The sequence below is a fragment of the Lygodium microphyllum genome, chromosome 25 (assembly GCF_053477565.2).
Source record: "Lygodium microphyllum isolate KBCC chromosome 25, Lygodium_microphyllum_v1.1.10, whole genome shotgun sequence".
In the NCBI taxonomy this organism is placed as follows: domain Eukaryota; kingdom Viridiplantae; phylum Streptophyta; class Polypodiopsida; order Schizaeales; family Lygodiaceae; genus Lygodium; species Lygodium microphyllum.
The window spans coordinates 119,596,643-119,617,812 of record NC_141159.1 but is presented as its reverse complement, the minus strand read 5'-3'; the positions used below and the strand labels follow the sequence as shown (position 1 = coordinate 119,617,812).

Below are 21,170 nucleotides of genomic sequence, written 5' to 3'. Positions count from 1 at the left end.
TGTTGCCTTGTTGATGTCAAGATTCATATGATAGTGTTTTGGTTGGCCTTGTTGGAGTGTTCATGTGTATAATATCATCATTGGACAAACATTGCTATGGCTTTTATTGAGGAAATTGGCATCTCACATAGCTGCACTGGAATCCATGCCTCATGGTGGAATGTTTTGAGCTTGACTCTAGTCAAAACTTCACAAATCTTTTCTTTTTTCACACTTGATTGCCTCTTAGCAGGTGTTTTGAACTCAACTCTAGTTAAAACTTCACAATGTTTTCTTCTTTTGCACCACCTGATTGTCTATTGACAGGAGATCCTTTGCTTCACTACTGGGCGTCCTTGTGAATCTAGAGTTTAGGCTAATTCCTTGCAAGCTAAGGTTTTTTCCACATCTAGGTTGCTTGACTAGCCTAATAAGCACATGAAGCGCGATAAGTTTAATAGGATGGCAAGATTGGGTCTGAGGATTATACATGATGCTATCATTCCTAGTCAATGTCGGGTTTATTATTTGTGCCATATTTGTCATTACTTCCGGGTGCCTTGGGACTATAGGCTGATTTGGTTGAACTTGGAGGAATGGCTTCGGTGGCATTTCCCTTTGGGTGCTTATTATGGAAGTCTAAGCATCCTTACTAGGGTAAAGTTTTTATACGGAGGCTTTTTATCGAGGGTCTTTCCATAGGGGATATGCTGCATGGTTTGCAAGATCTTTAGTGGTAGATGTGTCTTTTGTACTACATGCAATGAGACGAGAGAGAGAGAGAGAGGGAGATTTTCTCATGCATCATGAACAAGTTCGTATATTGGAAATTACAAGCATGGCCTTTCCATGTAAGATTGAAAATGACTCAAACAATTATAGGTTTCATATTACCTATCCTTGCTCCCTTGGTCAAAGTCTTATCTATGGGAAATCACTCAACCCATTTGATGCTTGCTTTGGAAGAAGGATTCTACACAAATGGGCATTTCTTGGATCTCTTGGCACCATGTTTGCACTCCCAAAAAAATGGGAGGTGGGGCTATTTTGGATTCAGAGACCATTACTCTTGGCTGGTCACTGCCCCATGCTTTGTGTGAGGGTTGACATATTGCTCAAATTGACAAGCACTTGGGGATGATCTTCTAGCCAGAGTCCCATTGTTCTTTGACAAACACCTGGTGCATGTAGTGGCTTGAAGACTATTGGTGAACTACCACTGGTTGTTAAAGCAGGAATGCCCAGTATGGGTTGAAAGTTGAATGCTGTCCCATAGTCTATTGGCTGTTGCTTAAGGATGCTATGGGAGCAATTGCCATGGTATTGTTTCCCCCTAGCTCGCAGGCTGCCAATCACAACCGCCTATGCATGCTATGGGATACAACACAAAAGGCCCAGCTGGCTGCACTTGAATTGTCTTGAAATGCCTTCGTTGCACTATCGTTGTAAGTGGGAAACGTTTGTAGTGCATTGTTTTTCATGTGGACAACTAGGGCATTTCATGGGCAAATGCCTGGAAAAGACCACTGTTGGGGAGGGGGGTTTGGCTTCACTAGTCCATGATGCTTGTATGGCTGATGGTCCTCAAGCAAACAAGGCCCCACTACACCCTGTTTTGGATAAAGGGAAACAACCCATGTAGCCTTTGGATTCCCCTAACTAGGATTGGGTTGATGTCCTTGCCAAAAGAAGAAAAAAGTCTAATGTGCACTTGGCAGTAGCTATGCCGAGTACTTCACAAGATCCCTTATGCACTTATGTACGTTGCAAAGATAAGACACCATTGGTATCTATTGCTAATGCCGTAGTCTCAATGGGCTGTAAAAAAATATCCTCTACTTCGAAGCCCTTTGCTAACTGTTTGCGGGACCATCTTGTGCGGCTTGCTTTTGATCCCAGTGGTACAGTGATTACCCCTTGGGATTGTTGATACCCAAGGGCTGCTCCAAAACAAGGATATGATCCCTCCACTTCCAAAGTGGAGCATAGGGACTTAAACTCATTTGCAATATTGTTTGACTTTTTGGAGGAGGGTACTCTTGATATTTTGGTTGCGAAAGTGTGATGTCTACAAAAGGCCAAATTAGCCTATGAGACCAAAATGTTACATTTGAAAAGTCAAGGAGTTTTCCCAAGTCCCAAGATAGTTGCCGTCTAATGCTATACTAAATAAGTGGAAAATAAACAATAAACAATACGTGGCTGATAAGTACGAAATGATGTCTAAGCTAGATACAATGTGGAATTGCACAAGATGCACTATGCAAAAAGCATGAAACCAATCGTATGACAAAGCATAGATTGATAAACTCAGAACACAGTTAGGGTTAGGGTTAGGGTAACTTAGAGACAATGAACACAATAAATAATAAAGTGAATGAATAATTAATATATAGTGTTTATGCAACAAACGCACTAGAGTGTGTCGTGCTTTGAACGGATCCTGAATCGCAATAAAGATAGCCTTTGAGTGTCAAATACTAGCAAGTGCAGCCAAGAAAGGTTGGATTTGATGCAGATGGCAGTGTAGGAGAGAGAAATATTAAAAACACGGGTACTTGAGGAGAGAGAAAAATTGGGCGACAAGCTGTTAGATGCAAATGCAAATGTTAGAGGTGAGAGAATGTCAGGTGGCAGCGAGAAACTGCAAATGTAGCATTTAGAGAAAATAGAAAATTCTAGCGACAACAGACAACAGGTAGCAACAACATCCAACTGTAGAGCGATAGCACCCAATTGTAGACAACAGCTCCACCGGCCCGGCGATAGCAGCATACGCATGCCGAAGGCTAGAATTAGGTGCTAGATGGTAGCAGGTGGCTGGTGGAAACTCTGACCACGATGTCCTCTACAAACGGGACGTGGGTAGTAGAGTTATGGCTCTGCAAAAACGAGATTGAGGGAGAGTGGTGGGCTGCATGCATATTTATAGAAAGTTTAGGGAATCCAAATTAGGGTTTTTCATGTGGGACACAGTAACTCTCTAAGATGGCGTTTCTTCTTAAACTAAAAGGTTTTCTTTATTTATTAAGCATGTTTTGGGGTTGTTTAAGTTAGGCTAATGCATTTTTAGCTCAACATCCCCTCTCAGGCCCAAAATTGAACCATGAGAAATAAGCCCTTGATTTTACACACACACACACACATATATATATAGATATATATCGTTTATCCCAAGGCGTCCCACCCTAAAGCAACCAGGGTATCGGGCAAAGGGTACATGTTGGCTGTCGAGTGACCTAAAAAAACTATAAAGGCAATGGTTATCTTACCAAGGAAGCCCAAGTGATCATCCCAGAGAGGCTAGGATATCGGACCAAGGGTGCACATTCGCTACATGGAGGCCTACCAAGTCTTGCAAAGGCAAATGGAATCAACAATGGACTTTATTATTATTATTTTTTAATTGTATTTTTAAAAGGGGCTTTTGGTGTGATGTGTTCAAAAGATTTAGCTTTAAATGAGGGTTTTGAATCAAATTTCGTCTTATTGAGTCATTGTGCCCCGAAGTACAGGAAAATAAGGATGGATAGCCCCATGATCTTCATACAACAAGCAAAACAAACCTATATACTACTAGGATAAGTTCCTAGGGATACCTAAGTGTGTGTATGTAAGAATCATATGGAGAATATGTGGATAGAGAGGCAAAAGAGGTAAGTAAGCAAGACAAGCAAACCCAACATGCAAGCATAGAAAAAATAGTGTCTTTGGAGACTGCCATGTGCAATGCCACGATTATGGTGGATTCAAAGTCAACCACTCCAAGGTAAACTGAAAAGGGATAAATGTGCACATATGCATGTTTATATGAACAAAATGCCAATGCATGGGGTAATGCAAAAGGAGAATACAAATGTTCATGCTCATTCAAAATCTGATGCAACGGTGTCACTTGGATAGTGCTTTTGTAGAGAATTGTTCACTTGCCTAAGCACCCTTTTACAATCATGTTATCCTGATAGCGCGGATGAAGTTACAAATGTCCATAATACTACAATACATAATAAATAAATATTTGAAAGTAAAAAGTTGTAAACATCATCAATGTCACTATCAAGAGAAGGGAACTACCCCCTCTCAAATTGGAAGGAGAAGTAAAAGAGAAGCACCCTCTCCCCGTCAATCTAAAGAAGTAGAGGAGGGTGTACCCAAGCCGATCTATGGTAGAAGATACCGGAGAACTGACTCATTGATTATCTTCGTCAAAATATCTACAAAATTGTCACTTGATGGCACAAACTCTAGGCAAATGGTGCCTAGTTTAACTTGCTCTCTAGTGAAATGGTAGTGAAATGTCACATGCTATGTTTGAGGGGAGATGATAGGATTGCCTACTAGGGCAATGACACTCTGGTTATCAGAGTAGACAACTGTAGGCGACTCGCAAGGAAACTGAAGTGTAGCCAACAAGTTCCTCATATAAATGGCCTCCATAGTGCCATCAAAGAGAGCCTGATACTCTGCCTTGGCTTTGGTAGCCACCACTGTCTCTTGCTTACGGTTGACCCAAGAGATGGGTGTTGTTAGCCTCCATGAGAATGCCAGGTATCATGATCTCTCGTCCAGTCAGCATCAGTGTACCCCTACAAGCATAAACCATGTCCAGAAGCTAGTCCAAAATTATAAGTATACCTTAAATATCTTAACACACGAAGAAAAGCAATGCAATGAGACATTCTAGGTGCATTAAAATATTGACTAAGCAAACTAATTGAGAATGCAAGATCTGGCCTAGTATGAGTCAATCAAAGTAATTTTCCGACAACAGAACGATAGATATGAGCATCAAAAAACAGACTTGAGCTATCCTTGTGCAAATGGACAGTGGGATCTAGAGTCGTGGCCACTGACCATATCTCATCAGTGCAATATTGTTCCACTAGCTGTAGGGCACGTACTTCTGCTGGGAAAGATAAATACTTCCCTCGAATCTAACAATCTCCATCCCCGAGAAAGAAGACAACAATCCTAAGTCTGTCGTCTCAAAGGTAGCACAAAGCTATGCCTTAATTTTTACTAGAGCCTTAGAATCTGAGCCAGTGAGTAGTATATCATCAACATAAAGTAGGATATATCTGGCCCCCGCGCTAGTGGTACACACCTATTTGAATCGTAGGGGGTAGAATGGTATTCATGAGTCTATTAAGAACTCATCCATCTGTGGTACCAAGATCTCAATGCTTGCTTCAGCCCATAAAGAGCTTTTTGCAACAAGCGAAATCCCTTGTCAGTCCAGCTAACGGAAGAAAATCCGGGAGGCTGCTCCGCATAGACTTCCTCCTCCAAAATAACCATTCAAAAAGGCATTTTTGATGTCCATCTGATAGATCGGCCAACAGTGGTGAGTGGCGACTACAACAATAAACAAGATTATGTCAACCAAGTAGTAGGTGCAAAGGTTTCTTCGTAGTCAATGATGTGCTTTTGCCTGAAACCTTGCACTACAAGGCGAGCCTTGTATTTGTCTAAAGTATCATAAGCCTTTAGCTTGGTCCTAAAGATCCACTTCATCTCGATGACCTTCTTGTGACTAGGACGATCCACTAGGGTCCATATTGCATTTTGGTCAATACTGTCCAGTTCCTTTTCCATGGCTTCATGCCATAGAGGATCCTGGAGATCCTTCTGTTAATTGTCCGGCTCAGAATATGCAATGTAATCACCTGTAAATAGTGATGTATATGAAGCATAAGGGGCAAGCTGAGTAGACCTTCTAGGACCCTTTAAAGTGAGATTCAATGGAAGGGTCATTGAATCCCACATGGTTTGCTGGTACCAGTAAGGTAACGGGTCTTGCAGAGGAGGCTAGGGAGATGAAGTATCTATAGGAAGGTCAAGAGTTGGCAATAGACCTGGCTTAGTAAGCACGATCTCAAATGATGTGAGCCTCCAAGGAGGATGAAGAATCCAGTGCATGATGTCCCTTTCATCAAAGATTACATCCCTCCTAATGATCACCTTGTTTGTCCAAGGATCGAATAAATGATAGGCTTTTACTTTAGAAAAATAGCCCACAAAAATTAAGAGATTAGCTCGAGGGGTGAGCTTTCCTATCTTGTCATTAGGAGAGTATATATAAGCACGACTACCGAAAACTCTGAAGTGAGAAATAACAAGCCAAGAGCCAAAGAATGCCTCGTACGGAGTCTGTTTAGGGATTGCCGTAGTTGAGCATCAGTTGAGGATGTACATTGAAGTGTTAACAATCTTGACCCAAAGATACTCAAGGAGCCCTACTATGAACAGAAGAGTGTGCCATAATAGAATAGTCCAATTCCTACGCTCTACAACTCCATTCTTTGCAAGGGAGTTGGTAGAGGTAAGTTGGCGTGCAATGGCCTACTCCTGTAGAAACTTAGAAAACTCGTGGAAGGTAAACTCGCCACCATAATCACTCCTTATAGTATCCACAGGATGACTAGTCTAGTTCTGAATCAGCAGCACCCAAGCATTGAAATAAGTAAAGGTATCAGACTTGTGCTTGAGCAAGTATACCCACATGTATCTAAAGAAATCATCCACTATAAAAAAGTACAGTGCCATTTAAGGCGGCAGTGGATGTGAGACCACAAAGATCAACATGAATGAGCCTAAGGGGTTAGGCAGCTTGAGTGATAGACTATTGAGAAAAGAGTGTATGATGTTGCTTACCTAGATGTCATGCTTTATGAACATCTCGAGATAGTTTTAGGCATGGAAGGCCCTCAACCATTCCCTGACGTGATAGCTCATAAAGAGAGTTGTAGCCAAGATGTTCCAAGCAAAAATGCCACAGATGCTCAGAGTCCATGGGCTCCCGTGTAGTGGCCAAAGCTTGGAAGCGATGGAACTTCGAATCATCAGCAGTCGGCTTGGTAAAAAAGTGGGTTATGTGGTAAGGGCCGTTAGGCTGTGCCTTGTCATGAGCAATCACTAAACCGGTCTAATAGTCTAGAACCTAGACTGTGGTCTCTATGAAGAAAATTGCTTGCCTCAATTGATAAAGTTGTTGAACAGACAACAAGTTCACCCTAAGCTAGGGGATATGATAGACATCATCTAGCAAAGCCAGATTTGGACTCCGGTCAGTGGAAAATTTGACGTGACCCTAGGCTTGAATCATGATCGAGGAGTGATTGCCTACGTGAACACTCCCAGCTGTAGGGACTTAGGAAATAAAAATGTCCGCCCTAGGAGTCATGTGATGGGTAGCTCCACTGTCCACAAGCCAAACAGATACTGATATGCCTGGTTGTGACGAGTGGGCCTTTGTGGGCACCTCATCAAGAGGCAACTCATAGATGTGAATGAGACTTGCATCCGATGTCTCTAAAGAGACGATTTGAGCCTCTGTAGACCAATCAAGAAAACCCTCTAGAGTTAAGTAGTTCGCCGATTGTGATGATGGATTGGTAGTAGTGTGGGTTTGGCCTCTCTACTGCCCCTACTGAGGGTTTCCACCACATTGCTTCCCTTATTCGGGGTTATCCGATTGGGGTGCATGGGTTTGATTCTTGGATTTGGGCTGTGAGTCTCTTGTCTTAGATCAACACTCATTGTTATAATGGCTAGCCTTTTGACAATGTTAACAATATTGATTCTTTTTAGGTACATTTTGCCATCCTGCTTTTAGTGTGGATTGATTGTTTCCTTGGTATTCACTATCCCTATTTTGATTTGGAGCTGAGTTTTGTGTGCCCTTGCCCTGTTGTCTCCTCTAAAAAGATGCAACTAGAGCCCCCTTTACTAAGGACATGTTCTGAAATTGATCGAACAACCGTGCGTAACGTAACAATTGACACGTAAACTCATCAACTGTGGGCATCTAAGGCTGTGAAACCACGTGCTATACAAAATGGAAATATTTTCTTGGCAACTTGTTAAGGAAAAGAGTAACCTGATCGTCAGAGGACTTAGGAGCCCCAGTTGTTGAGAACTTAGCGAGGAGACGTTGATATTCAACCAACTTGACTTTTAAGTTATCCTTGTCTGTGATTTTTAAATTTTGGAGCTCATGATTCAAATTGATGCAACGGGTTGTATCCCGGGCCACATAGTGATCAATCAAGTGGGCCCAACGCTCGGATGCTAAGTTGAAATGTTAAAGTTGAGAGTGAAACTTAGGCAACAAGCCTTGTATAAGCTCGATAATAGCGGAGGTGTTAGGAGCCTTCCATGAGTGGATGGCCTTGTATGGAACAGGGGCAAAGATTAGGTTGGAATTCCAACCCCTGCGCTAAGTCCCATAGGTTCTGAGAGTCTAAGACATGACTCATCAAATTTTACTAAGTGGTGTAGTTTGACCCGTTGAAACAAGTCTTGTCATTAAATGCTTGGTGGATGAGGTACTAGAACCATGAGGTGTCTGTGAAGATGGATAGATGGAATAAGATGGTGGTGGTGGTGGTGGATGAGGAGTGGGTAAAGGTGGATAGGCAGAAATAGGGTGTTGATATCCAATGAGTGCCGATTATTGCAGAGGTACTGAAACGGACATAGGTCCATATGATACGGTAGATGTTAAGTGGAGGCATTGGGACACCATAGCCTTGCCCAAATGTTGGCTGGGTCAATACAAAATGATCGGATGGTCCACTAGGTAATGCCATAGAGCCAATTTGTGATACCAAATGATCCACACTCGAATAATGCCCTGGAGGGGGAAAACTTGAAAGTATGTATATGGGAGATTGAGCCTCCATCATAGGGACACCACCCGAAAATAGGTATGTGGAGGTCCTAAAGGTTGTGCCTAAATGTACAGAACCCCCGGTGTGGTGTGCGGTAGTGGATAATGTCGTGCACTTAATGTAGGCTAAAAGGAATGTGTAGCAGAAAACGAGGGAGGGGTAGGTGGGAGCCCAAATTGATTTGTGATGGATGTTGTGGGAAACATCGTAGGTTCCTTTTGTCTATTAAGTGCACTAGATGAGGATGCACCTACTCCATATTGACCATGAGAAAAAAAATCATTTGAAGGAAAAGGAAGGGTAGGAATACCTACAAGTTTTTCTTTTAGCTTTTTACCTAGTTTTGAGCTCACGAAGAAATACTTATCTTCCTCTACTCAAGCCAAAGCTTGTTTTGAAGAGTCCCTTCTTAATGAGCGTCTCTCTATCCAACAAAAAATGTAAAATCAATTGGCATGGAATCTGAAATAGTAAGGTTTATACCCGTCATTGGAGAAAAGTAGTAGGGAAGTGATGTGTAATCCGAGCCAGCTTTCACTTGCGAATGGCCAGTCCGGAGTAGAGATTCGGGAGGTCCTGCAAGATCATTAATTCTGTGTATGGAATCTAAAGGAGAAAACTCAAGCTTATCTTCAACCTTTTGCTGAGCTCTATGCATAAGAATGAGATCATACTCAGTGGCAGAAATTTGATATGGTCTATGGACTCCATGGTAGTCCGATGGTTCTCCGCCCATGTCAAATTGGGCAGTAGAAAGCTCGGAGGCCCAGTGCTCATTCTTTCTGTCCATGTTTGGCTATGGAGATTGGAGCAGTGTCATGAATGTGTTTGAAGTCATCCGATCCTTCTGTTGTTTCTGCTTTCGCAAATGAGCTTTCCAATCAAAGGCCAAGGTTTCTCAGAGAGTCTACCTCTAATATCATTTGAAGAAATGCTCTAAATGCAAAAAGCATGAAACCAATCTTACAACAAAGCATAGACTAATAAACTCAGAACACAACTAGGGTTAGGGTTAGGGTAACTCAGAGATAGTGAATACAATAAATAACAAAGTGAATTAATAATGAATATACAATGCTAATGCAACAAACACACTATGTAGTGAATATTGAACCTTGAACTCTCGTATCTCTGGGATCAAGGTAGAGGTTATGAGTTGTAGAGTGTGCCGTTCTCCAAATGAATCTTGAATCGCAGTGAAGGCAGAGCCTCCGAGTGTCGAACACCAACAAATGCAGCCAAGGAAGGTTGGATTTGATGCATATGACAGTGCAAGAGAGAGAAAGACTAAAAACGTAGGTACCTAAGGAGAGAGAAAAAAAGGCGACAACTATTAGATGCAAATGCAAATGTCAAAGGTGAGAGAATGTCAGGTGGTAGCTAGAAACTGCAAATGCAGCATTTAGATAAGAGAGAAAATTGTGGCAAACAACAAGTGGCGACAACATCCAATTGTAGGGCAACAATACCCAACTGTAGGCGACAACTCCACAAGCCTGGCGACAACAGCATACACGTGCAGAAGGCTAGAATCAAGTTCTAGATGATTGTAGGTTGGTGGAAGCTTTGACCGCGATGTCTCCCATGAACGGGGTGTGGGCAGCAAAGTTATGGCTTGTAAAACCTACAAAAACGAGATTGAAGGAGAGTGTGGGCTGCATATATATTTATAGAAAGTTTGGGACACCCAAATTAGGGTTTTGCATGTGGAACATAGTAACTCTCTAGGATCGTGTTTCTTTTTAAAATAAAAGGTTTTCTTCATTAATTAAGCGTGTTTTGGGGCAGTTTAAGTCAGGCTAATACATTTTTAGCTCAACATGGTGCTCCTTTGTCTTTGGCTCGAGCTGACAGAGTTGGCAAATCTCGTCCTCTAAGGGGAGGGAGTTTGTGCCATATCTGCCTATCTCAATTCGTAGCTAGTGAGAGGATGTACAGAGTTGTTCAACGATGCATCGTACACCATGAGTGAACAATAGACATGATGAGCTAATAGGACTTGAAACTCAACCTCAGGAAAGAAGCCACGCACTTCATTACTTCATACTGGAAGGTATATGCAGGCCGAGCCACCAAGCCATGGCTGAAACATCCAAAGCCCTAAACTAGGAAAAACTTGCAGCTCGAGGGCATCATTGGGAATAAAGGGAAAGGGGTATCAATGGGTGAAATAATATGGAGATGTCAACCACCCCAAGAAGATAAATGGTATTTGAAAAACCACAGGATGAGCAGGGATCCCATTTAAACTGAAGGAATGGGATCGCCCTCTAAAGAGAAAGATGAACCCCCTCTAAATCCCTCGTGAAATCCCCCTTAGAGGGAGATAGGGAATCAAGAAACTCACGGATCATGGCCTTTGAAACATCGAAAGACAAAGGAAATGCCGTCGACAATGCCGAAAAAGGTATTTGGGGCTCCAATGGAATAGAAGCTTGGTAGCTTCTAGAGGTGGTCTCTCGAACTTGAGTAGGAGAGGGAGTGGAGGGAGGGGTATCACACAGAATCTCCTTGATGCCTGCATCAGAGTCACTATTTATGGAGCAAAACAAGGGAAGTGGGGTAATAGTAAACTCCTAAGGAGCCGGGGTTTGACAACAATCATTGTATCTCAATGTTGAATGGAGTGGATTGCGGAGCCAAAGAAGAGGAAGGAGTGTAATAGTCACTGTCTTTCAAAGGAGCAAATTAATGAGAGGACAATATCTAACAGTCACTTCTCTTGGTGGAGCAGACTGTAGACCTACAAGCCGTTGTTCGAGATCATAGCCTGCACAGTCAGTCGGACTGCCACGTGGCAGTCCGACTGTCTGCAGCCCAGTCGGCTGCATTTTAATGCAGCCGACTTGTTTCCAGGCTGCGCCCTGTTTCTCGCGCCCCAGTTCGTGGCAGTTTTCGACTATTTAATAGTCGACACTTTCAGTAGTCTACACACACTTCTTCTCTGACGCAGATTACAGACCGGTGACGCGCAGTCTCTGTCTCTGTTCACAGATTTCAGACAGCAGACAGTGCAGACTGCAGCAGACTTCGAGGTGGACAGCAGGTCGCATCGTCGAGGTGGAGACACGCAGTCCTGCGCACTGCGCCCGTGTATATCTTTGTATTCAGCATTCTATATACAGCAGATCTTCATCGTCCACTGTCTCTTTCTCTCCCTTCTCTCTCTGCGTTCTCTCTCTCTCAGTCCTACGCTTCCGCACCGCTGCACTCTGACAGCCGTGGCCATGGAAGCCATTGGTCTTGAAAATAGGCGGGAAAAACCTTCATAGTGCATTGAGGCAGTCTCCAAGAGATCAAGGCTCATGATGATCCTCCTTTTTCTTGTAAGGACTTAGTGGGCATCGAATGCATCTTATTGCCTTGAGTGTACTACTTTGATAGCTGATGCAGAATAATCTCTATGGTGTGACACAAGGAGTGTTTAGTAGTAGATGCATGTGCTCTGGGTGTGTGGGGAGCAAAGGTCAAAGTTGAAAGCCTTTGGTGGCATGACGGTTCTTGTTGCAATAGGAGCATCCGATGGACTATTTGCCAAGAGGATCCATAGCACCAAGTGTCAACCTATAAAAAGGGAGGGTAGGAGGGAAAAGAAGATAATGATAACTCTCGATGATGCTATGGAAAGGGAAAGGGGGGGGTAAATAAGAAGAGGTTGTTGCTCCTCCAACCAGTTTTTGCCTACTTTGATGCAAAGGATCTTCATGGCTCCTTGAGCACCTTTGGCTCTGATACCATGCCAAGAAATGAGTGCTGTGAAAGCAAACCAAAGAGACAATAGGGTTTGCGGAGGGGAACACAAAGCTGTACAACGAACACTGAGAGAGAAGAGAAACTCCAAAAACATAGAAAAAGAAGATAATGAAGCACTGACTCATGCTAAGTAAACAAAGTTGATACAACAAAACCGAAGCTCTAAAGATAATTGCATTGTCATGTCTGATCAAGTAGCAACACCTGAAGGGAATATACACAATGAAGGGAGGGAAATGTGGTCCTTCGATAGTAGGATGTCAAATATGTATGTTGAAGGTGAAGGACAAATGTCGAGGGAGTAGAACGTAGTCCTTTGATGTTATTGGAGTCAAGGAAGAAGATGAGGATCAACAGGATGGCTTGCCATATGAGGAAATCTAGCCCTTGATGGAGTAGGAATTGCAAAAACGTAGGCGTCCAAGGTAGCAAGTACTTGCTAGCCACAAGGTGTCAAATTGTGAAACACAGCCTGAGGGGTTAACGTAAGGTGGAGAGTATTGTCGCTAGGTAGAGAGAGCTAATGTGGCAGCAAAAACGTAGGTGCCTATTGACGCCAAACGGAGATGATGGTTGCCAAGTGGAGGAACAGAATCTACAACCAGAAACGTAGGTACAATCTTATGGTAGATGGTGAAGATGGTTGCTAGGTGGAGAAAGAGAATCTGTAGCTCAAAAGGCATCTTGGAAGGTGTGGAAGACAGGGAGCTTGGTGTAGGAAGAGATGAAGAAGATGGAAGATGACCATGAAGAATTGCAATGTTCTCTAGAGGGGTGTGAGCAACAGTGGAGAGGTTGAAGAGAGATGATGGAGAGAGAATTCGGAAGGAAAGAGTGTGGGGTGAATGAATGGGTGGAGTCAATGCTATATATATAGGCATAGATCACTTAGAGTGTCGCCCATTGAAGTCTCTCAGGTGCCACCTCAACTCTCTTGAAAGGCACTCAAAAAGCCTTTTTGGGGCTATAAATGGAAACCAAAAATAGAAATGGAGGAGGTAAACGGTACTAAATGATATGGTTTCTTAATAGTGCTCAACCACCAATCCATCATGGTCGTGCACCTTACCTGTATATAACCTATCGATGGCCTTTTATACCATGCTCTTTGTGAAAAGTAGCTGATTGTGGGTACGATGTCAGTGGATCTAGAAGAGAAGGCTGGTCTAGTAGATCGGCTGCATATTGTCTTCATGTGTCAAGTGAAGTGATAGGCGTGGTTGGAGAGTGCTCTTTGAAGAGTTTCTGAAATCAGTCTTGCTTCCGTGGATGGGTGGTAATTCCTTGATTACAACTTAGTTACAGCAACAACATTTATTATAAAACTGAGAAATGCAAAATAACTCACAATCTTGGACAATGGACACCCTTTTAGCCCCAAAACCAGCGTCCCTTTCGGTATTTCTATAACTTAATTGAAGAAGAAGTTGATGTACAATGGGGTTTTTCCAATCCCTTTTGGTATTCCAACTTCCCTTGGTGTCCAAAATGACCAACAAGTCTTCAATTTAATTTGGCCCTTGATTCAGGCAATCAATTGGCCTTCACCCACTTTGATGGAGATGGAAAATGCCTCAAATTCATTGATTTGTTAGTCCCTCCTTTGACTGAAAACATCTTCAACCCTGTTGAATCCAAGTCTTTGAGCTTCCAATTTTTGGCACGCTTCCCGAGGTTGTTGGTAAACCCTAATTTCTACTACAGATTAGGGTTTACAACATAGAAATGTGAAAATTTTGAGTCTTTTTTAATCTCAATGTTGTAATCTTCAGAGCAAGGCTGTAGAAAGGTTGGGAGATGAGAGAGAATGCTAAGGAGAGAAAATTCAGACTTTCTCTACGAGGAACTGAATAAAAATTAGTAATTTATTGTTGCTGCCCTGTCTCAACAGCCTATAGATGTTGTCACCTGTTGTTGATTGGTCTTCTCTTGCCTTGGCTGTCTCACAAGGTCCTCCAATGGCTGCAAATCAAATCAATAGCATTGCCTCCCCCTATTTTGCAGGCTGAATGCTCTAAAATGCCTCTCTCTAGTCTCTAAAGACGTTTTTCAGTCTTGCATGGGCATTTTTGACAAGTGGCAACCTTCCCAAATGGTTTTTTCAGCATTATCTATAATTGAATATTATTTTTCAGTCTTTAAATACTAAAAATTAATCTGATAATTATTTCAATGCCCAAAAAAATAATATGACTAGCCAATAATTAAATCGGCTAGGCAACTTTCATTCATGAGTATCTTTGTATCATCTTTGACCATCAAATTGGTGTTAGGTACCATTAAATGCCACTTCTCTAGTGTTACTAACCGACGCTTATGGCCAAATGAATGACCTAGGCCAACAACTAGCACCAGATACCACCAAGTAGTTGTGTAGCATAACTTATAGCAACTTGCCTTTGGCATCCTGTGATTTCATCAGGTCTTAGCCTCGTAAATTTACTCTAACCCTAGTTACACCTCACATGTGTAACATTTACTTAACCATGTGATTAAAAATTAATCCACATGTTAAGTGAGGTTTCAAAAATACATGTCCTCATGACAGCCTCCATGCCTCTGGAGTCTTTGGGATCCTCACTTAGGAATAGTTGGTACAAGTCTCTCTCTAGCTAGGCAAGGAAAGCTCTCTTCTTCCATGGTATGAAGCATCTAAGGAGTTTCCTTGCCTATGTGTGTGGTGGCTCCTTGTGCTATCTTCTTCTCTAGATGTGTCTCGGTCTCATAGTAGCTGTTTTGAGGGATCATCTTGGAAGGAGCTCATTGTGTGGACCATGAGGTAAAGTTGTGCTTGCTGCCATTTGTAAAGTCTCATCGAAATGCTGAGTAAGTGCAAGTAGTGGAGTGTGGGGGTCGACCTCATACGGCAGTTTGAAGATCTCTTCTAAATAAATGCATGCTGTCTCCCTAGAGAAGTAGTATTTTGAATGTGTGGAAACTGCATGGGAGGTAGTGTCTAGTGTGTATCAGAGATCCATCGTGAATGAGGGGTAAGCATGATCAACAACTCTAATTGGGTGCAGAGATACTGTGAAATCATGGATGTGTGGGGTGAATGTGGGGTAGCTAATACATAGTCCATTGTGCTAGTGCCATTTGACGAGGGTAATCTGTGAATCCTCCAATAAGGGGAACCTGGCCATGCTGTTAAGTATGGCTAATTTGTATGTTATACCCATCTCAATGAGATAGTGCCCATGTTCTGTGTATTTTGCCGTATCCTATGAAGTATGGTCCACCCCCACATTAGATGGGTCCAACTTCTAGAACATCTCCTTTGATGTGCTGACGAAGGATGTTAGGTGGCAAGCTGTACAGGCAAGAAAGTCCCCCAACAAAATGACATATGATGATTGTCCCTTTGGGGAGGCATAGTTGGATGTCATGGGAGGGAAATATCATATAGCAATAAACAAAGAGCATTTCTCCCCTCGTATCCTCACCTACATATATTTGGCTTGCTTATCTCTATGGACTATCTAGATCCATGAGTATAGCTCCTCCCTGAATAATAGTGCTACTCCTCTTGAGCCTCGACTGTCATGCATGGTACATGCCTCCCCTTCTGTGTGTTGACCCCCATCTGTATCCGGCACACGTGGCAATGTGTTATGTGGGTCCTAGGGTGTTTCCAAGAAGAATATGATATCCTTGTCTCTTGAAATTCTCCTCAAAAGCACCTATGTCCAGATGTAGTGATTCATTACAATCCCAAACTGCGAGATTAAGGCTGGTCCCATAGGTCTCACACCATCATTTGGTGTGTATCTCCATAGTCACAAATCAACCTCCTGCATAGAAAGCCATTTTACCTTCCTCCCGAGTCCCTAGCTGCCTGAATTTTGGGTATACATGCCCTCATGTGGGCTAGCTGTGGGGGGAAGTCATCTTCTAAGGAGACTCCTGTTTCCTTTAATTCCTTGTGCTTCATGAATGAGGAAATCCTTCCTAGCCTCCAGTGTGGGGAAGTGTATGATGAGGGCTGGCCCTTTTGGTGTGTGCACATGCACGTGCGCACATGCATATGGGTGTGGCTGGAAACATAATGTGCAAACGAGCTGGTGGAAGAACTGTCATGTGACCTTGTTTTAGGGTTTCAGGTAGCTGCAAATCTATCCGAGGGGTCGTTTTTGCTGCTTGTGGCCTCATCTTCCCCTGCCACTTCAATTCATGGCCCGTCTCCTCAGTTCAAACCGTCTTTGCTGCAACTTTTTATGCTGCCTGTGTTGCAACCTGCTTCGTGCAACTACAACAACTTCATTTTCAGATCAGTGATTAGGGGCCAGTAGCCTCTAGTATTCTAGTCTGAGATTGTCAAGCTGGCTCATCAGGCAGCTATATGGATAATAAGGTATTTACCTTGTCACCCTGAAGGTTGTATACTTAAAGATCATCTTTCTTAGTCTCAGTGAAGGTTGTGTGCTTAAAGATCACCTTCTTAGTCTCAGTTAGAATTGTCACATGTGGGCAGGACTGAATGTGTGCATGATACTGGTATCTTCTCCAGAATTGGGTTTGCCAGGCACAATTTTGCTTGAAGAGGCTGGGGTTTCAGTAGAAAATATGGGAAAGGCTGGAGTTCTAGTAGGAAATCGTTTTTGCTGCCTGTGGCCTTATCTTTCTCTTCTACTTCAATTCATGGCCTGTGTCCTCAGTTCAGACCATCTTTGCTGCAACTTTTTATGCTGCCTGTGCTGTGACCTGTTTTATGCAGCTACAGCAACTTCATTTTCAGACCAGTGATTAGGGGCCAGTAGCCTTTAGTGTTACAATCTGAGAGTGTCAAGCTGGTCCATCAGGCAGCTATATGGATAACAAGGCATTGCCTTTTCACCCTGAAGGTTGTACGATTTAAAATCACCTTTCTTAGCCTGAGTCATTTAGAATTGTCACAGGTAGGCAGGACTGAATGTGTGCATGATACTGATATGTTCTCCATAATTGGTCAGGCACAATTTTTGCTTGAAGAGGCTGGGGTTCCAGTAGAAAATCTGGGAAAGGTTTTATCCCTTCAACCAGATCTTGTTCATTGCAGCTTGTCCAACAAAGTACAGGTTGCTGTCAGGTTTTTCCGTTATCATGGGATTCACAAACATGATGTAGGAGCAATGGTCACAGATTTTCCTATGCTCCTGAGATACAGCTTGAGGATTCTGAAACCGAAGTTCACATTTCTAGTTAAAGTAATGGGTCGGCCATTGAAAGAACTTGTCAATTTCCCAAGGTAATGTTCAAGATCTCTATCATAGTCTGTTAATCCGTTGTCAATTATTTGATATCCAAGAAAATTGTTTCATGATACACTTTATTTTCTACATTAAGTCCTTGTATGATGTTTGCATTCTACAGGTTCTTCAGTTATTCTTTGGATTCAAGAATTGTTCCAAGACACAAACTGCTTGTTCAGAAAGGGTGTCAAATGGATCTTAGGACAATGTTAGCTTGCAGTGATGAAGAATTTGTTATCAGATTAGACAGTTGTGGTGGTGAAAGTGAAACTCCTGAGGAAACTGCTGTAAGGACTTCATTAGAGGACAGCTTGTCAAGAAACCCAAACTTTCCTGAAGATGCAACTGGTTAACCAGAGCTTTTTGTATGTCATCACGCCTAATCCAAGAGAGCAGCAGAGCTTCAAAATTCTGCATTTGTTCCGAAATAGCTACACAATGGACAGGAATCCTTAATATGTATCACATTACAAGAGGTCCTTTAGCAAAACAGGGAACTAAGAGAGGGAAATCAACCCTGTATGCACGACCTTAAACTGTCCTTCAATGCTTTGCATGGAAAGTGAATGGAACTATTTGTCGGACCTGATTGAATGTCTTGTTAGAAAGTCAGGTATCAAGAAATAGCTTTGTTGAGGGAAGGGTTCAGGCTAGGAACCAGTCTATATGACAGAGAGCAGGATGGTCCTGATTATCTTCACCCTAAGCTTAGCAAGAAAGGAGAGTTCTTAATGTGCATTTTAGAGATATGGAGGGAGAAATGGAATACTGGAGCAATAATAACTCTTGATACACATTGTATGTGTGTCATTTTCTGGACTAAGGGTCCTTGCAAAGGCTAATTCAAGTCCTATGGCATATTTCACCCAAGAAACAAACTCACTGACAGTCTGAACATAATTGTACAAAGGGAGAAGCATTTGTGAAGAATTGCAGTTAACTTCTGCTATTAGAGGGAGCACAAACTGCACTCTGAATGAGACAAGATGTTGTGGCTCTGTAAGAGTCAGCCACAAATATATTTAGCTTGTATTCTGATCTTGGAATATCAAGTTTGGTTCATTATGACAATTCACTCTGCAAATTTAAGCATGTTGACCTACTAGGGTGCAGTCCAATATGAGGTATGTTACTCCTTAAAATAGATTCTTGTGTAAACTTAGGAAAAACAAGTTTGCTTTATTTAAAGCAACACCCTTTATTTAATGGCCATCCAGAATGTTGCATAGGCATATTCTATATATGTATGTATGTATATTGTATGCACTAACTCTGTTTTTCTACAATGTGTTACAGTATATCTGGCATCTGCAGTTGGTCACATCATCAATGTAACAATTGTTTGCTAGGAAGTTAAGGAACTGCATCGATTTATCGTATCCCTTGTCACCTCTACAACTCACAAAAATACTCAATCCAATGACTACAAAGTACATATATTTTCTTTGCATGGGGAGTGAATGCAGCTACTTGTCAGATCTGATTGAATGTCTCCCTCAAAAGTCAGGTAATAAAAAACAGCATTGTTGAGTGAAGGATTTCAAGATAGCCAAGCTAGTAACAGCCAGTCTATATGACAGGGCAGGATGATCCTACATATCCTCCCCTTTGTCTGGCAAGAAAGAGAGTTCTCAAGGTGCATTTTAAAGACACAGAGGGAGAACAGAATATGGGGGAATAAATCTTGTTGCATGGGTATAACCATCTGGACTGGGGTTTTCTAAAGGCTGATTCAAGTCCTATTGGCAAGTTTCAGCCCAGACACAAAAAAAATTCAGAGACAGTCTGTGAACATAATTGTACACAGGAGAAAGCATTTGTTAATAATTGCAGTTAACTTCTACTATCTTTGAAATCCCATGTATTGACATGCGGCTTTTTGGTTATAGCATCTAAATATAATTGCTTACAATTACTCTAAAGTGAGCAGAAATTGCACTCTGAAAGAGACAAGTTGTTGTGGGGCTCTGTAAAATCAGCTACAAATATATTCAGCTTGTATTCTAATGTTGGAATATCAAGTTTTGTTCATTATAGGCAATTCACTCATGTGGTCAATTTAAGCATGTTGACCTACTAGGATACAGCCCAATGTATGGGATATGTTACTCACAATATGATTCTTGTGTACACTTTGGAAACACAAGTTTGCTTCATTTGGAGCAACATCCCTTATTTAACGCTTGTCCACAATATTGCTTAGCCATACCTGGCTTTGTGTTTGTGTGTGTACTACCTCTACTTTTTTATAATATGTTACATTATACCTATAGTTGGATGGCTTGTCAATATAGCAAATACTTTGCTAGGAATTTAATTAAGTGCATTAATGTATCATATCCATTGTCACATCTACAACTCGTAAAAAACTTTTGGGTCAATGACTACAAAGAACATGCTTTATTGAGGATTGTACTTCATCTTTTTTATTGTTGTCATCTCTTCATTCCTTGTTTATGGCTTTATCTTGCCAAATTTGTGGCAATGCCTTCCAATGTCCTTTTTTATTTTTGTGAAGAAGTTTGAATTAATGTATAGAAATATTTGCAATAGGGCTTCTGGCCAATCAAGCACAATCATAGGCTTTTCATAATAAATCGACCCTTGAGGCCAACCAGACATAAATGACAAGAGCTATCATGAAGCCAAAAATGTCTTCCACCATCTCTACGCATCTCTCTCTCTCTCTCTCTCTCTCTCTCACGGCTTAAGTTAAATGAAAGCATTTACATTAGGCCTTTTGGCCAATCTAAGAAAATCCCATCAATCACAAGTAAAGCCAAAAGGCTTCCAAGATACATTGCACAAATGTCATGTAAGTGATACAAGAGTGGAGTGAACAATATGTAGCCAAGGAGCAATCACATCAGGGAGGATTGGATCTATTGAAACCATAGAAGAGATATGCCATAACACTAATTCTTGAATATAGGCCATATGACCATATATATTGGAGGCCGAATAAAAAAGGTATTGTGGATGCATAGATGTGCTAAAGAGCGGTACATTTGAGAAAATGGAATAGGCATGGATGATCTTATAGGAGAGTGAACAAAGAAGGAAACTTGCCCATGATCCAAGAATGGTAGGGCATTTGTCATTGAGTCTCCAAGGTTCACACTTAAGAAACAAAGCTCCAAATCTATCTCACAACAAGGCAAGAGATGAATCAGGGTTTCATCGCATGTAGTGCAAAAGAAAACCATTGTGAGAGATCTTATGAGTATACACCTCTCTAGTGGGAAGACTCCTAATATGTATACTCCATATAAAAAGTTTCCTTTGATAAAAAAATCTTGGACTTCCATAGTTGAAGAAATATGTCTCATCACTTTCCTTTGCTATTTTGAACATGCTATATTTTATTGGATTTTTCAATCGTATGATTAGATCTTATGAGTCAACCTTTTCTAGAATTTGTTTGTTTTAACAAACATCTTAACTTGCTAAGGGGAAGAAGGTTGAAAAGCAAGCAATGGAGTATACCATTGAAGCTACTCTTGGAAGATCGACCAAATTTGCCCATAGCCTCTAGATA

The 21,170-nt window shown here is 41.8% G+C and overlaps 1 protein-coding gene across 2 annotated transcripts in view; it reads left to right on the top strand.

Moving 5' to 3' along the window:
* Window positions 1-19,832, top strand: part of LOC148014672 (transcription termination factor MTERF2, chloroplastic-like) — a 112,774-nt gene extending 92,942 nt beyond the window's left edge. For both annotated transcript variants that reach the window (XM_087667023.1, XM_087667022.1), the window contains 3 exons: window positions 17,354-17,628; window positions 17,754-18,756; window positions 18,929-19,832. In XM_087667023.1, coding sequence (XP_087523149.1) covers window positions 17,354-17,628; window positions 17,754-17,985 — 507 coding nt within the window. In that variant the 3' untranslated portion in view covers window positions 17,986-18,756; window positions 18,929-19,832. The remainder of the gene's footprint in view (window positions 1-17,353; window positions 17,629-17,753; window positions 18,757-18,928) is intronic.
* Window positions 19,833-21,170: the final 1,338 nt, after the last annotated feature.